This window comes from Dasypus novemcinctus, chromosome 16, assembly GCF_030445035.2.
Source record: "Dasypus novemcinctus isolate mDasNov1 chromosome 16, mDasNov1.1.hap2, whole genome shotgun sequence".
Classification (NCBI taxonomy): Eukaryota; Metazoa; Chordata; class Mammalia; order Cingulata; family Dasypodidae; genus Dasypus; species Dasypus novemcinctus.
The window spans coordinates 65,093,116-65,111,178 of NC_080688.1; the positions used below are offsets into that span (position 1 = coordinate 65,093,116).

General features: G+C 53.4%; 1 protein-coding gene across 2 annotated transcripts in view; it reads right to left on the reverse strand.

Moving 5' to 3' along the window:
- Positions 1 to 3,242: 3,242 nt before the first annotated feature.
- SMAD7 (SMAD family member 7) overlaps positions 3,243 to 18,063 on the reverse strand; it is a 30,470-nt gene continuing 15,649 nt past the window's right edge. For both annotated transcript variants that reach the window (XM_004466206.5, XM_004466205.5), the window contains exon 4: positions 3,243 to 5,259. In XM_004466206.5, the coding sequence (XP_004466263.2) occupies positions 4,721 to 5,259 (539 nt within the window). In that variant the 3' untranslated portion in view covers positions 3,243 to 4,720. The remainder of the gene's footprint in view (positions 5,260 to 18,063) is intronic.

Genomic DNA, 18,063 nt, shown 5'->3' on the forward strand with positions numbered 1-18,063 from the left:
TAGGATTATTACTCCCAGCCCACCCTAAGCCCCCTATTCTGCCTCTCCCTCATTCATGGGACAAGCCCAGTCTGAGCACAGAGTTAGGAACCATTAGGGCAGTGGGTCCTAGCAGAGGTGGCCACTGAGATCCCAGAGCTCTGAGAGCTGATGGATCAATAAGGAAGGCAGAATCCTATACCACCAACGGTCCTTTGGGGTAGAAATTTTAAAAAGAGGGGAGACTTCCTGGAGAAGTTGGGGTCTGGGCTGCATCCTGTAGGAGAACAACCAGCCAACCCTAGAAGGGGCCAGAAAGCCCTTGCAATGGAAGTGCATAAGTGGTTAAAAGGTGAAGTTGGCAGAGACGATGGGGAAGGGCCATTTGCCTAGAAGAAGGCCAGGGAGAGGCTAGAAGGCACTGAACTAAGTCATACTAATGGGAGTGGAGGAAAGGATCCTGGGTGGGAGACGGCTGCACTTCACAATTATTTGTTGAGAGGCACAGCAGACAGGATTTGTTTTTTTTTTAATTACATGACAGGGGGCCAGGGGCAAGGCAGATGGGAGAAGCCAAGTTCTGTTGGAGCAGTGGAGGCCACCACAGGTGGGGGTGGATGAGGCCACCAGAGCAATGTCCTGCCCAGGGAGAGGGTATGTCTGAGAAGAGGGTCAAAAGCAGAAACCTGTAAGATGCTCTGAAATTTGAGGGGTGAACTGAGATGGAGCAGCCAGAAGGAAAACCAAGCAGAAGACTTCTGCCATCTCCCACCTTCACTCATCTAAACAACACCTGGGGGAAGTGGATGCGGCTCAAGTGATTGAGCTCCCACCTACCACATGGGAGGTCCATGGTTTGATTCCTGGGGCCTCCTAAAGACAGCGAGCTGGTACAATGGGCAGGTGTGGCAAGCTGACACAAAAAGATGATGCAACAAGAGAAAAAACATAATAAGAGACACAACCAAAGCAAGCAGAGAGCAGAGGTTCCCAATGCCTCTGGAAGAAGATGAGCAAGACAGCTAGCTGATGCAATGGGCAGGCATGGCAAGCTGACACAAGAGACACAAGAAGAAAAACATAATGAGAAAAACATAATGAGAAGCACAACAAAAGTAGGGAACAGAGGTGGCTTAAATGATTAGGCGCCTCCCTCCACATAGGAGGTCCCAGGTTCAGTTCTGGGTGCCTCTTAAAGAAACAAAGAAGATGAACAGACAGAGCAAGTGTAAACAATGAGGGGGTAGGAAGAAATAAAGAAAATAAATCTTAAAATAATAAAATAATGATACCTGAGCTGAAAGTCCCACCCCATCTGTGAGTACCTGTGGCGCCACTTCTAAATTCTGAGTGTTCACCTCATTCTGCCTTATGCTGCTGGCAACCATCTCAGGTGTGGGCACCTCTGGGTCTGCGTGTACCTCTTTGCCCTCCAGCACAGTCTTGGGCACCCCAAAGGCACTAAGCATCTTTGCCTGTGGCGCGAGGGCCTCTCTGGCAAGGTGCTGGAAGTGGCGGCTGCCGGTACCTGCGTGCTTCAGGCAATGGCCAAACTCTTAGCATTCCTCTTTCCCCGCAGGCCCGGGGTCAGCCGCACCCCCCGGGCAGCCGCACCCCCCACCATCCCACTCCTAGCTCCTGAGCTGCAGAGTTAATCCAGGGTAACAGAAGGCACCAAGGCGTCTCTGCCGAGCTTCTGCCTCCAGACTCGAGGCCTTGCCCAAGCAGCAGGGCTGGCTGAAGTGCGATGGCCACGCTTCTCCAGTGCCGGGGCCTTGAGGGCCACACAGGATTCCAGCGCGTGAACCTCTCCACGGGGCATGGACAGGTGAGGACCAGTCAACTAGGCTCAGACTTTGGGCAAATCATTTAACCTCTCAAAGCCTCCCGTTTTGCAGAAAGTCCTAGTGAGGATTAAATAATCCCCTTAAACGCTTAGCATCTAGCATCATCCTGGTCCCTAGTTAAGCATTCAATAATTGGTAGCTATTATTATTATTAAAAAGCTCCCTGACATGCCGATGCAAGTTGAAGCAAACAGAAATGACTCCGACAGCTCTAACGTAACACCTTCCATCCCCACCCCTCCTCCCCCACCACTACCTTGGAGTTCATTAGAACCCTCTCTGGGTGTTTTCCAGAGACGGGATTTTACCCTTACTCGGGGTTACAGAACTGGAACAAACAGCGGCAGGTTTCAGTTCAACTGATAAGCAAAAAACCGCTTTGAAAGGTAGTCAGCTCCCCATGACCTCAGATGTCTACACTGGCGCAGATGACTCAGTAGTAATGCCCTGCGTCATAAACCAAAATGTGTTACTATCTCCTGCTACACAATCCTATTAGATTCCCTTTAACAAAATGGTGGTGCTGAAAGGCTGTATAGTGTTCTGTCCTTATTCGGCAAAATAAAGTTGACAATCCTATGTTATTCCTCCAAAACGGTTTCTGAAAATTGTACCAGTTTGTGACAGCCAAAATCTTACGAACCGCCTCTTAGGAGGGACCCCTTTCTGGACAGCTGGGGGAGGGCGAGCATGAAATACAGGCCCTTCTGGATCTGTTTGAGACCCCCCTGACATAAACACCTGCATGAGCCCACCTCGTGGGCAAGATTCCCTGAATTTTAAACCCGACTCAACCTAGGTCAGCTCCAGGAGCTGAAATCCCGGGGTGGCTGACGCGAGAGCAATACTTAGAGGCACCAACAGCCAGCGTCACTAGGGCTGGGGCAGGCTTGCATTGCAGCCAGAGAGCAGCCTGATGCAGTCAGAGCACTTGGGGGGACCCAGCGGCGCCCCTGGGCCCTCCAACCCCCTCATCTCCCAGGAGGGCTTCCACACTCACGGAACCTGTCCCGGAATCCAGCCTGGCCAGTGAGTGGAGCCCAGGTTCTTGGGACCAAACCTCCCCAACTCAACCCCCTTCCCAATCACCTAGAGGACTCTGCGAGCCTTGACAAAACACCTACCTACTTTGGTAACACAGGGCTTCCTGAGCTTGTCCCCCATCACAAAACTGAGGCTACCAGGCCGCTGCACCCTGGGCTAACTGGCTAACAAGGAGTGGGGAACTTGTCTGTCATCACATCTTCCCAGCATCTGGGGAAGCCCCAGGGCTGCTTTGGGTGCCTCCCTTTTCTGGCCTGCCTCTACTTCCTCACTGGGCTGGGAGACCCCCCACCACCAAATTCCGATAACACCCCTCCCTGCTCCCCTCCAACCAGAAGAAAAAGGAGCTGGAGGACAACATGGAATCAAGTATACATTTTAAAAATTGTTTAATGGAACATAAACTCCTTTAGAAAAACATTCAGCCAGGTGATAACACCCATAGAAAAAAACACCAATCTCGTGTTTATCTTTTTTAATTTGGCATTTGTTATTTGCATTTATATTAAAGCAAAGTGCATCTTTCTTTATTTTTCTTGTTTATACACATTGCACAATACATAAATAATGATGCTTATAAAACGTCTTTATATTTACAAGTAATAATATATTTATATATAACATAAAATACATTTTTTTCTTTAATAAATCTCAGGTCTTTTTTTTTTCAGGAGTCCTTTCTCTCTCAAAGCACTACAATGCTAAATTTCCAATGAGAATGCTTCTCTTGTTCATTTAAACCTTTGTAGTTAGAAAAATAGCTTATGTTAAAGTCTAAACATGCTCATTGAGCTAAGAACAGTGTCAAAGTATCATACGAGTGTATGAGTTGTAGAAGAAATGAAAGAAGAGTTAGGTGTCAGCCTGGGGTGGTACCTTGGGTTATGGTGGACCAAATCCTCCTTGGTGGGAAGGGGGCTGCTGAGAAGTCTCCCTCCAGGGAAGCTTCCCTCTCTGGTCTAACAGCAGAGCGCAACACACAGGCTGTGGAGGGGAGGAGCAAAGTGCTGAGCTGGTTTTCTGAGTCTGGGGAAAACCTGACGGTAACTGGGGATGAAGGGCTTGAGAGGGCGGTGGGGGGGCAATACTGCGGCAGGGCTGCCCCGGCAGCCCTCGGGAGCCCCTCTCAGAGCTATCCAGGAGCAGATGGCCAAAAAAAAGACACGATAATGGCAGCGGGGCGGCAGGAGGGGAGCAAGACAAGGATGAAAGCAATTGGTTCTGGTTGAGACCGTAGCAGAGTTGCTTCTAGGAAGCCTGAGGATAGGCCCGTGTCCGAGAAGGGGAGAGGCGGGGCGGGGGCTCCCCCAGGCTGGGGGCAGAGCCTTGCTTCTGGCAGCTGCTGGGACACCCGCTGCCAGCTTACCCAGGTAGTGACTCTGCCCCACCGAGCATGTCCAAAGGGCAAAAGGGACGCAGCCAGGGACAGCCACAAGAAACACAAAGAATATGCCGTTCCCCCATCTGTCATTCACACACGCAGACACACACACGCTCACGGACGCGCATTCACTCACATGCACACTTGACAAGTGAAATGATGACCCGAAAGTTAAGGACTGCTCCCCGATCATACACTGTGTCTGGCGGTGGTCTAAATATCGCTTCCTCTTTCACAACGGGGTGTCCTGCCAACTGTAACTAACTCCCCCCCACCCAAAAAATTCCCCAACGATTCTTTTCATAAGCTATTTCTCAAAGAACAAAACAATACAGAACATAAACAAGGGGGGGGAGGGGGACACCCAAAGAGTTTGCATGAAAAGCAAGCACTCAGGAGGAAAATATTAGCAGCAAAGTAGTTTGAACCGCGGCCTGCTCGGCTCACGCTCTGTCCTCGTCCCACCGGGCTACCGGCCGTTGAAGATGACCTCCAGCCAGCACGGGCAGCTGCTGATGAACTGGCGGGTGTAGCACTGGCCCCAGCCCTTCACGAAGCTGATCTGCACCGTGAAGCCAGTCCACGGCTGCTGCATGAACTCGTGGTCGTTGGGCCGCTGCAGGCTGTACGCTTTCTCATAGTCAAAAGCCTTGATGGAGAAACCGGGGAACACCTTGTGGACCAACAGCGTCCTGGAGTCCGGGTTGTCCAGTGTGGCTGACTTGATGAAGATGGGGTAGCTGCTGCGGTTGTACACCCACACGCCGTCCACCTCCCGCGTGAGCTGGATGCCACAGCCGATCTTGCTCCGCACTTTCTGCACCAGCTGACTCTTGTTGTCCGAATTGAGCTGTCCAAGGCAAAAGCCGTTCCCCTGAGGTAGATCATAGAAGATATCCAGGGAAGGCTCCTGGACACAGTAGAGCCTCCCCACTCTCGTCTTCTCCTCCCAGTATGCCACCACGCACCAGTGTGACCGATCCCCAGGCTCCAGAAGAAGTTGGGAATCTACGAGACAAAACGGTGGGCATTTTGATGAGAACCAACGTTATCCTTTTTTCTCCCCAACTCGAACCAGCCCCTTTCTCCACACGAGGCTGGAGGAGGTGGTGGTGCTGGATATGCTGGGGCCGGCAGACCCCGACGCAGCTGGTGGGAGAGCCTGCCCCACCTTGAGGCTCGCTGGGGGCCCCTTCCCTCCACCCGAGCGCACAGGACATCAGCACCCACACCTGGTCAAAGAAAGCCCCATCGCCACAGCACAGCGGAGCCAGGCGTTCTTAGGAATTGGGCTGCTCCTGGTTTTAGGGCCCAAAAGGGCCTTGGAGATGGCCTGGAATTACAGATCTTTAAACTGGGACCCAGAGAGCCTGGGGGTCAGGAGCCAGTTGACGACACGGTCAGCCCCAGAGCCCAGGTCCCCTGAATCTGGGTCTGCCACCACGTGGTCTCTGTGCTTGTCACCCAGCTCTCAAACCAGTGCCTTCATCCTAAGGGAGCACTGGCTGCTAAAAATGGGGTGGTAAGGGGCAAAAGCATCTATCTTCCTAGTAGAAAAACAACACTCAGTTGGGTCAGCAACAGCTCTGTACACAAAGGGGGAATTCATGCCACAATGCCAAGTTGCAGGCTGGTGTCACCCCAGACACCCTAACAGCTTCCTCCAGCCCCGACAGAAGATTACGTGTTTAAAATGCATCCCTTTTTAAAGGTCCCCTTATGCCAGCACACACCCCCAAACCATCCCAGAAGACCCTCCCCACCCCCCTCAGACCCCAGAAGCACCCTGGCATTGCACAGTGGGGTGGTGTTTTCCCTCGGCGTCCTGCTGCTCCCTCCATCCCCTGGAGGCCCCACCCCAGCTCCCCTGGGCGTGCTTCTTCCCACAGGGAGCCTGGGGGGGTGGGGGCTGGAAAGGTGATTCTCTGACAGGCGCTCTAGGTCTTTCAGAAGGGGACCCCACGGGGGGTGGGGGTGGGAAGAGAGCCTGGGCGGCCGTCGTTCTGACTCCCCCTTAAGCTGGAGCCGGCAGGGGTAGGCCTCAGACTGGGAGCCATAAATCTCCCTGGCCCAGCCCGGCTGCAGGAACGCTGTGGTTTGTGGCGGCAGGGTGGAGGCCGGAAGTCTTGTATTTGTTAACAAAATTGGGGAAAGGCAAGGAGAAAAAGAAGAGGGGGGAAAAGCCCAGGGACAGAGGCCTCATCCTGCCCTTCCTCACAGCCCTTCCTTCTCACCCTCCGGTGGGGATGAGCGCCAAGTGGTGTTTTTTTAAGAACCATTGGGCTCAGAGTCAGGGGCGATCGCTGTCCCACACAGGGGGCTGGAGGTGAACGGGGTGGGGGCGAAGGGCCCCCTGTCCTGCCACCCAGCAGGGCAGAGAGCCCAAGTGCAGCACAGCACATCGGCTTCTTCCAACTTTTACAGACATGTTAAGACCTGGGAACCAGTCAGCGCCATCTACTTTTTTTTTTTTTTTTAAAGCAGCAGCCAGTCTTGGATGGAGGAGTCCTGTGAATAAGTCTTAATAAATGCGCGACTCGCGGCTGGCCGGAGCCACGCCAGCCCGCGGACACGATCAAGTGCAACTGTCCTCTACAGCCACACCCCCTGGCCTCCTCAAACGCTGGCCCCAGACACCTACACAAAGGGGGAAGCTTGTGGCTCAGTCCTTTCCCTCAAGCCCCACCCCACTGAAAAGCAAGGCCAGAAAAAGCTGGCCTGGCTCCCCTCCCACACGCACCTACAAAGCGCCCGCGTGTGTGGCTGTGGGTGTCCCCAAGTGTGAGCACACGTTCAAGCGTGTGCTGCGGCCGTGTGTGCGTTCAAGCGCATGTGTGTACGCGTATGCGCTGGAACATATGGAAAAACAAGAGAGGGGACTCCAGGCAGAAGGTGACTCATCAGGCATTAACTTGTTTCTGCAAAGTATCCATCAACTGCTAATAAACTCATGAGCGCTGGCAATCTTTGAACTTGTGTGCCGAGGGAGTTGAGTTCCAAGGGCTCTACCGGAGACCCCCACGTCCGTGTGAATAAGGATACTTTTGGCATGCGCCGAGGTTGGGGAGGAAAAAGTCCTCTTCTGGGCGACCCAGGGCATCCACCCGTTTGGGGACGAGAGGGTTTTGAACTGTAAGAAGCTCTCGTGTATTTCTAAGCTCACAATAACAAACCTGGCCAGGAAGAGGAGATGCGGGGAGGGGGCGAGGAAGGTTGTGGAGCCCCAATACTTGGTTTCATGCGGCTCAGGCCACTGAAACCTGGCAGGACTAGCAGAGGGCAGGGGGGGTGGGATCCAGTTGCCCTAGGCCAGGGCCCCCCTTTACCCCCCCCACTGCACCTCTGGGAGGTGGGGGCCACATCTGCCAGGCAGGCCTCTCGGGGCAGAGGAAGCTGGGCAAGGCCGGGGCTGAGGTCGGCTAGACCCCTCCCAGAGGTGTGAGCGAGTGGGGGGGGGGGGCGTGCTGGCCCCTTTCTCTTTCATCGGTGCAGCCTGCCAGTCCACCCAGTAATTTGCTGCCAGACATCACCGGGAAAAGGCCGTTTTCTGTTGAGGTTAATGGCCCAGCCCAGATAAATGGCAACGTGTGGGTGTCCCTGCGTGTGAACAAGGCCCAGAGGGCCGACTTGGTGCTGTAATCTGCCACTTTAGACCGTTCCCCAGCAGCTGCCCACCCACCTGATATGGGGGCCCCTGCTCTCCTAACTCCTGCCTGGACAAATCCTCCCCAGCAAAACCATTAGCCATAGTGAAGACCCATTAGGGCAAACCCTAGTGTTCACGACGTGCCTTCCATGGGCTCAGTGCAATGCACCCCCTCTTGGCCCCCAATTCCCAATTCATGTGGGCTCCTTCCTGGGAAAGGCCCAGAGAAACACAGTTCTCTGAATCAGGCAGACAGCCCACAATCTCCCCACAAGGCTTAGCTCTGAGGGCTTCCCAAGACACAATGTTGGGGGACTGTGAGGCCCCACCCCAAAAAGTCTCCTGACCAACTAACTACAAGAGCTCAAGCGTATGGAAACCCAACTTTGCCCTATCATCATGGCTGATATTTAACCTCCAAAGGCCAAAATTGCTGTTTTTTGCTCATTTCCCTCAAATTATAACCTTTTCCAGTATATTCATAACTTCTCCCACTCCCCAGAAAACTGTACAAGGTCTTGTTTTTGAAACTTTATGGGTTCACTTTAAAGCCTCCAAAAGAAAAGCTGTGTTGTAAAAAGCGAGCTAATCAGATGCCTGAGCACAATCTTTTCTTTTTATTACGGTGTAGGGAATTTGGGTAGCAACACTAGAAAAATGCTGAATCTGCCTAAAATTCCTTTAAGATGTTTTTCCCCCCTTCCCCATTTCCCTTAAAGCATAATATTTAACCTCTAAAGGGAAAGAAAAGGGAGGCGGGTGTTGAGAAGGAGACGGATTTCGCCTCGTGTTTGCACTTGCAGTAGGGGAGACTTCCTAACAAGGAGCTCGCTGCCTCTTACAAAGAGGTGTTTAAATTACCCTGGTCGTGAATGAACAGACCAGACCTTTCCAGAAGACCAGAGGCTCATGAATGAATCTCACGCCTGGGATCTCAATGGCACAGGGTAACCAGACCTCAAGGCCACATTGAAGGTAAGCAAGGAATTTTTTCCCCCTTTTCATTTTCGGTTTGCTGGTGTAAGCTGAGAAAGAGAAAAAAACAGGGGGAGGAGGGGTACAGGAACAGCCAAGTTCAGTGCCTCAGTGGAACCGTTTCTGCACTCCAGCTTTTGAAGTCAACCGCAAGGCCACAGAGGCAGGGCTGTTCTGAAAACACCCAGCTGGATTCTGAGAACAGGGACATGCGCAAGACATGCACATCTGTGTGTACCTGTCTGTACCCACAGGCACAAGTGGGGTGCTGATGGGCGGGGCCTCCGAGCCATCACAGCTGGCATCCAGAGGTTAAATGTACCCACCTGGAGGCACTGGGGTAAAAGATGGGAGAGGAGGGGGTCTGAACTTGCTCATAGCTGCCAGGCACTTGGATCACTAGGGTTATTTCTCTGCCAACGAAGGAACCGGCCTGTGAGCCCCCTCCCAATGGCCCAGCAGGGCGGTAGGCGGAGGATGGAGAGGTCAGGAAGGGAGCCTGGGCAGGACGGCTGCCTCACCCAGCCTCTCCATGCCGACGAGGGCAAAGGAAGGGCAGAAACGTGGGCACGGGAGGCTTAAACCCAGCAACCCTGAAAGGCAAACATCACCACGCCTCGCCTGGCAGCAGGTCCAGGGTCCTCCCTCCTCGGGACCCAGGCGCCACCAAGGGTTGCCTCATCCTGCCTGTCCTGCCCCCTCCATCAGATATCTCAAAGGTTAAGAGCACAGTCAACTCTGCTCCCCACCCTGGACAGGAAATCGGCTGTGTGAGATCAGCCGGCCCACTCCCACGTCAAGGGCTCGCAGTCCATGAGACAAAGGGGGACCCCGTGCCAATTCATGCAATCCATTCTCTCCCCCCCAAAAAATCCCAAGGATCCTTGTTGGTCTCTTATTTTCAGGAGGCAAATGACCAAAAAAAGAAAATGAATACATGGAGCTTGTTGAGGCAAGTTCTGGGGTCAGCTCTAATCTCCCATGCAGACAAGTTCATCCAGAACAACAAAAGGTCACCCCAAGGTCCACCTGCTTCATTCCGCGATTCAGTAAGGCAGGGTAAAGCAAGTCACCCATGAGGGCTGAAACAAACTCAGCACATTTCAGGTTAACTCTTTTACCCAGGAAACCCAAGTTCTTGGCCCCCACCCACCACCACCCCAAGCTCTTTCTGGCAGAAAGCCAGACTGAGAGAGGTAGATTTTTTTCCCCAAGGCTCTCCATTGAGGAGACTCCAGTCCAGCCAGTAGGTCTCCTTCAAAGGCTGGTGTGCTCCCTCATATCCCAGGGTCCCAACCCTTGGGCAGTTCTGGCTCTGGCCTCGGTGCCTGGTGGTGAGGATCTGAGCACCAGCAGCCAGCTTACATGGGCTGCTGGTTTTCAGGAGGTTATCTGCTCTTGAGTTCTGTTGCTCTGAAAACTCTGCCCTATCTTCCCCCCTTCATCCCACCTCCCCGGAGATTCTGGGCCAATGCCTAGTCTTTATGGGCATTCACTACACACTTGGCCTGTGCTGAGCAGCTTATAAGCACCCAACGAGGGCACACACTATCGCCAGCCTTAGGAGGGGCATGTCAGTTGCCAAAGAGCAGCAGGTTCATGCCCAGAATACCGTCCAGGTAGGGCAACCACCTCGGGCCTCTGAAGCCACCGGTCCCCAAGGGTTCCTCTCTAAATGCTTGAGGGTAAAACAATCATCCTTCAGAACACACTTTGGAAAGGAAGTGTCTACATCTGGAGCTGAACGTAGGGGCCAGCCAGAGTCCAGCCTCTAGTCTCACTTGCACCAAGAAGCGGAGAGAGAAATGGCTTCTGCCGGCAACTTGCTCTGTGACCGTGGCCAAGTGGCCTGCCCTTCTAGAGTCGCAGCCTGACCTGTCCATAAATAGGAAGGCGGATGGGGCAAAATGGCCCCAGGGGCCCCCTTCCAGCCCCAACAGTCACTAGCTGCACTCGGATTCACATGTGCTGCGGGTTCCGTTTATTTTTTACTGACTTCCAGAGGGTAAGAAAATCACTTTGGGGACCAGGGTACATTTTTGCATTTAATTTGCAACAATAAAACAAAAGAAAAAATTCAAAAGGGAAAGGAGGTTGGAGTCAGGTTTTGCTGTGTTCATCTCTAAAACAACTTTTTTTTTTTTTTTTTAATTTCAAAGACAAACTTGTGTTTTCTCTGTCTTGTCATTCATCAACCTCAGGAAAAAGTGGATCCCCAAAGGGCCTCTTTTGCCGTCGTACTTCCCGTGCCCGCCCAGGTTTGGCTCCTTGGCGTTTCTCATGCCTTACCCACCTCCCTCTGCGAGGTCTCCAACGCACACATTTGGCCGTGCCTGGTGCGAAATCTGCCGCAGATCCTGCTAGTCAGGAAGACGGATGCGTGTCTGTGCCCTCCCAGCCACATTTTGATGAGTAATCAATTACTAGAGCTAAAACTGACTCTCCTGTTCCCTGAACCGGCCCCGCCCACCTCCCAGCACCACTCCAACGGCCAAGCCTGCAGGGCCCACTCCGGGTGTCCCTTCCAAGGGTAGTATTTTGCCATCAGAGAATATAATTGAGGGTAGCACAGGGCGGGGGGTGAGGGGCAGCACACAAATCAAAAGCTCCCGTCTGTCTCGCCAGTCGGGCTGGTGCGGCTTCCTGTGCCCCAGCGTTCAGCCATGCAAATTATAGCGTGTCCCGGACGGCCTGGCTGCGTCTGAGGAGGCCAGCTCTGCCCGCGCTCCCCGAAAGGCCTAGAGGAAGGGTGGGGACTCCCAGGGCAGCCAGCTCCATTCATAATGCTGACAGTAAATGTGCCTCTCTGGCTGCTCAGGGTGCATCCAGCCTAATTCCCAAGGTAGAATTTCAAACTCTTCCACTCCATCAGGCTCACAAAGGTCCTGCCATCAGACTCCCAAGGAGCCCAGCAGCTGTAGCAAGGGGGTCCCACTATATAGCAAGGTGCCCACACATCAGCAGCACAGGGCGCCGGACGGGCAGGTGTTACGTGCTCGCCTGCCTCCCCCCCGGGGTGTGACCCTGGCCACACTGTTCTTGTCCCCTCTGAGACAGCAAGGACAGCCACGTGGAGTCTCCAACCTTACCCACCCAGCTGCCACGGAGGGAGTTCCTTATCTGCATTCTCAACTGGGAGCCAGCACTGAATGCTGATTCACACACACACACACACACACACAGACCACACTCACTCGCATACAGACACTCCAATGAAAAGAACTTTCTTGTAAACCCCCCCCAAAAACTCCCATTTTCTTCCTTTTATTGATCACTTGTAAGTATGTTGGCTACATGTTTAAGCTCGATAAAAGTCTTAATAAAAATGGATGCATATTAAAAGGCGCAAGATTTATACGACCTGAAGAGAAACCAGAGTATAATGCATATTAAACCAATATTCTGAAAGGACAAAAACCCCAGGGGTACAGACAGGCTTTTGCAGTTTTGCAGGTCCGGGGGCTGTGTGTGTAAGGAACTCTCGGGCGAGCTGCTTTTACTGTGGGCCTCATTTTAAAGCCCTGGGCTACCCTGACCTCCCCGCTTCCCTGGAAGGTAGTAAGACCAAACTGCAGGCCCTGCGTGGCCGCCGGCCCATACCCCGCACAGCTCCCACTCAACTCTAGTTTTTCTAGAGGGTAGGAAAACCGTCCAAAGACATGGAAAAATACAGTGAGAAAAACAAAAGTCCTTTTCATCTCTCCCCTCCCCCAGCTCCCTTGTTCCGTAACAATTATGAAAACTGTTTGGATGGGATGGCATTTTGAACATTTACTGCATTCTGGCCAATAAATTCCAGCCCCGGATCTGATGGAGAAGCCTCCCTCCCTCTCTGCAAGCTCCTTTACACCCCCCTGCCTGCTCACCCCCGGTCCTCATTCCTCTGCCTTTCTTTACAACACCACAGCCGAGCCAGGCCAGGGCCACCCTGTACACTCACGGGAAAAACAAGAGGACAGACTGGAGACAGTGCAGACTGGAAAAGTTAATCATTACTTCTGTCTGCCTCCGTAATCTAATCTCTCTGGCTTTGACACACTCACTATTCAGCCATCCCAGCCCTTTCACCCCAAAAGCACCCAGAGAGGTCTCCCTCTCCCGCACCCTCCAACCAGGAGGGGAATGCAGGGTTGCCCCCAGCCTGGGGTGGGCTAGCCGGGCCCCCAGAGTGCAACATAAAATCCTCAGCTGCCCCGCGGGCTGTGTGCCCCACATTTTACAGTACCAGCGTCTCGTCTCTGTGTGGGCTGCGAATCTGGCTTGGATTACTGCAGCGTGCCAGAGCCACCCCTCCCCACCACCCACCCCTCCCCCAAGGACAGACCAGCTCCCTCACTTCTAGCTCCCTGCCCCTGCCCCGAGGATCTCCCTCAGGCCCACCCCAGGTCTAGCTGTATCCAACAGGGCTGGGTGGGCTGGGTGGTTCCCCCATGGGGTCAGGTCTACATAGATGCTTCCATCAAGGCCCTGCTCTCCCCGATGCTGTACTGCACAGGCCCCCAGAAATGTGCACTCCCCAACACAGGGTTTCTGGTTGGGGGGGCTCCAGACTGTGGTGTGTATATGCACTTTTCTAGGGAAAGACTTCTCGGGTTGCACCTATTCATGAAAGGGTTTCCAAGCTGAGAAACAGAAAGAGTGATCATCTTTTTCTTTATGATTGGAAGTGGCCATCAACTGTCCCTACCATCTCACCAACGGGGGTCTTATTCCCATACCTGCTTAGATCAAAGCACCAAAGACCACAGAGCCCAGAACCTGCAAGGGACTTGAAGGTCAAGTCCAACCCCCTACTTTGCAGATGAGAAAACTAGAGGTGCAGGACATGAAAATGACCAGCCCGAGGCCACTTGGCCAGCCCCCTCGCTTAGCCAGGAGAACAGGCCTGCCTCTACAGACAGGCGCCTGGGGGATGCTTTCCCTCCCATTCTAATGCACCCAGGCATCCTGAAACACTGAGGCAAAGGAGTTCTGCGGCTCTAGAGATGATGCCATGCCCCAAGTCCAGGGCTTGTCCCCAGGAAATACCTCCTCCTCAGGGGAGTTTTAATTGTGACCTCACTGAGCTGGAGGTGGGGCCCGTCTATTTTTTAAAACTGTGTCTTGTACCCAGAAGACAGTGAGAATGCCACTTGTAACTCTCCCCTCGAGGTGACTGATGAACAAGAACAGAGCTGGCGAAAAGGCTGGCAAGAACTGTGGCTGACAAGCCCCGCCCCAGTGCTTCCCGAGCTGGGCCGCTTTTCTGTGGCCCTTTTCTGCCTCACAGTCCATTTGCCCTCCTGGGGAAGAGGACACTGCCAATTCAACCAGGTGACTGGGAGCAAAGGCAGGTGGGAAAGGGCGATGGATTAACCCCCAAGTGACTGCACGGTGAGCCACCCTAGAAGATACAGGGCGGCTAGTCTGTCGCAAGCACAGTCGTCACCTGGTCTCAGACTGTTCATTCCTGCTGAATGACCACCTCAGATGATGCTCGGTGTCCCCAAGATCAAGAAGTAAAAAGGCAACACAGAAATGAGCAAGCACACAAGCCGCCAGCGCTCACCGGCCTGGTGAGCTGAGTTGCCTTCTGTCTTAAAGACAAGAAGTCCCAGCTTTGCAAGATGAAACTGGAATAGGGATGGGTTCCTCCTTTTCTGCCCCGGCCAAGCCGTACCAGCCTCAAGGCCTGCTCTTCCTGGTGGGATGCCACAGAGCAGCAAGAGGATTCATCATCGAGCTCCACCAGACACTGGAGCCAAGCACTGGCATTGGGTCAACAAGACAAGGGCAGGACAGACACAAAAATGAAACACCGTGGAGCCTGCGTCTTAGACTACTTCATGTCAAACCCATCTTGGGGCGGGGCCAAGAGGTCTTGCACATGGCGCTGAGATCTCAGATCTCAGAAATGGGCTTGACCATCCAGATTTATAAATTAAGAACAAGGGTTTCATCGCCAGGCAGTCCAAGCCCACTTGAGTTACAAAGGGAAAGTCAAAACCCTGAACTTTGGGGAGTAGATGTAGCTCAGGTGATTACGCACCTGATTCACACATACAAGGTCCCAGGTTTGATTCCCAGTACCTCCCAAAAACAAACAAATGAAAAAACCAACTCACTGGGGAGCATATGTAGCTCAGTGGTTTGAGTGACTGGTTTCCTTATATGAGGTCCTCGGTTCAATTCCCAGTACCTCAAAAAAAAAAAAAAAAGCCTGGACTTTGAAAACGTCCCTCCCGCCCCATCTGGCTGTCAAGATATTCAGCAATATTGTTCCATGTGCTTCCCCACTGCCTGGCTGGCATAAGGGAGCTGAGGCTCATCACGTCCCTCAGCTCTGTACAACCAGGTATGACCAGGGCCTGGATACTTGATTATAACCAGACCTCTAGCTGCTATTCTTGTTATCTTACAGCCCACCAACCAGGGTGGGGGAGAAAGGCCTTTGTTTACCCACAAGCCGTGCTTTATCTTAACTCTCAACAGACCGCACAGCCAAAGAAGAGGCCCAAGCAAGCGGCAGAAGAGCCCTGCCTTCCCTGCTTGCTCAGACACCCACCCAGGGGGGCCCTCTGCGTCTCACAGTGCCTCGCTCCATCACCCAGCTCCCCCCGCCCAGAGTCCAGGGAGGGACCTGGCCCCTTCCACGCTGCAGAAACTCTCTGACAAGCTGCCCCTTGGCTGGCTCCAGCTGAGGCCAATTCCCATTCAAGGGCCTTCCACCTCACTGAATCCACACCACCTTCAAACGAACGCATTGGGTCTGCTGACCAGGGCCCAAGAACCGCATCCTCCATGCCTTGCAGAGAGCCTGGCACATGGGAGGTGCTTAAAAAATATTTGCCAAACGACCGAACCACAGGGACACATTGGCTTCTTCCAAAGAAGGTGACCTAACCCAGAGTCACGCCTGGTAGAGGAAGGCAAGCGTGACCCTACCTGGGAGGTAAGCACGCCCTCCGGGGCTGGGGTCAGCCAAGAGAGGCCACGCCCTTGAGCCCTCATCGCCGGGCTTCCTACAGAGGAGAGAAGACAGAAACTCCTGTCCCAGGGGCAGCCCCTTCCCAGCCAGCTGTGGCAGGTCTGCAACCCAAGAGGTGTTTCCCAGCCCGGCGCCGGCTCAGCAACCTGTGGGCACAACCACCGGCCCGCAGCATTCTGCGCTGGCGTCCTGCTCTGTTTGGACAAGTTACCCTCACCCAGTGTTCAACATTGCTTTTACACACCCCAGGGCTCCTGTTGTGTTATGAAAACAAAGCAAAGCACACTAAGGAAGAAAAGCACAGGGAGTGAGGGGCAAGGACGGGGAGAGGACAGGTCACATGCAAACCCCCCCTTCTTCCTGGTCTCCTTCCTAAAAACGGCCCCTTGGCAGCCCGGGTGGGGCAACGTCCCATGCGTGGAGAACACAGAACACGGACACCGTCCAAGGGAGGACTTGGAAACCCAGAGATGAGTAAATGGAAACTGTGTTTTCACACCCAGGACACCACCACCCACCCACCCCCACGCCCCCACTATGGGGATGTGGCGAGACTCTCTTCCTGCAGGACACTTCTGGTGCCGGATGGGCCCCTGCGTCCCTTCCCCACAGGACAGAGCAGTAGCTGGGCTAACTGCAGTCAGAGCTCAGCACAGCCGTGCCAGGGGAGCTCCAAACCTGCTTCCTCTCCAGCCCCCCCTCTCCCAAGAGCCCTGGAAAGTTAAGGAACTCCTGCCCAGTGGGGGGAACGGGGGGTCAGTGGTTTGAAAACTGAGGCATCCCTGAGTTCAAGCCTACAAACCACCAGGCACCCACATCAGGGGAAGGCAGCGTGAGCTCAGGGCGTGAGTAAATTCCTACCTGCCCCCCACCAAAAAAAAAAAAAAAAAAGCACAATTTTTTTTTGCAAGTTAAAACTAAGCTAATGGCACTGGGTGGGGCCCAGTGTCGAGGGCTGCGCAAGCCAAACCAAAATTAGCTTCCAGCCAAGAGTTGCTTGGCCTCACCATTTGGGGAAGGAAGCTGAAAAAGTCATGAAAGATTCTTTAGTAAACCGGGAAATAAGGCTGCCGTTAACATTTCAACTGAAGGTGACCCTTCTGGTAAAATATTTTTTAAAATAATAAAAATAACATAAAGTTCTCAAACAGCCTCTTTCTTAAAGAAAATGGCCTAAAAAGTTCTCGTGGGAGGAGAAGAAGGGAAGAAAACAAAAAACAGGGCTAGCCTCCTCTCAGCCGCTACCTTCCATGAACAACTTTTTTCTGGAGTTCTTCTCATAAAAGGAATGATGCAATTTCCTGTCTTGTCCCAATATTTCCTGCTAACTTACAAGGTGAAAGTTATCACCCTGCTTTAAACAACTGCCTTAAACTCCACTGAAAGGTCCTTTCCCCACCCAGTGCCCCCATCTCTAACTCTAAAGCTCCCCATCTTAGAACAGAGAAGTTGATCCTACCCCACAGCTGTGAAGACCAGCAAAAACTTTGTAACAGGCAAAAACTTTGGAAGCACAACACTGTAAATATAATGAAGGCCAGGGAATCGTACATTTAAAAAAATAGTTAAATCGGCAAATTTATGTTATGTATGTTACCACAATTAAAAGAGAAAGAAAGCCTCTTTCTTCCTATAGCAGAGGAACCCAGGTACCCAGGAGACCCCGGGGTGGAGAAGCGGAAGGGGTTGGGGGGCGGTCAAGTCCCCAAGGGAGCCGAGGGGCTGCGACCCAATGAACGTTGCTTTCTTGGCGTGTTAACCACTAAATTGAGAACTGTGCCTCAGCAGTTAATAATATCTTCCCGCTGAAAATAGCCCGGAGAGGAAGCCTCTCTGTGACAGTAGGCACACAGCCAGGCCCGGGGCTGGCCATTCAATACTGAGCGCGAAAGATGGTACCGCCGGCGGCGACCTCCCCGCGGCCACGCTGTACAGTATCCTTTCCTGAGGCTCCCGCAAAGGGAGGGCTCTGGCGCGTCCACCCGCCGCCTTCACAGCCCTGTAACCACGGAGACGACGGTGGACTAGGGAGCGCCACCTGTGGCGGCCCAGGCCAGAGGACGGGTGAAATCAGGCAGCAGGCAGGCGTCTGGACCTCCGGCTTTGGGGGGCCAGCCCTTGCGAGAGCCCGGGATAGCGGCTCCTCGGCCACCCTGAGCTGGGCAGGCTGGGGGTGGCGGGGAGGGACACCGCATCTGGTGCGGAGTGGGAGCAGGCGCACACA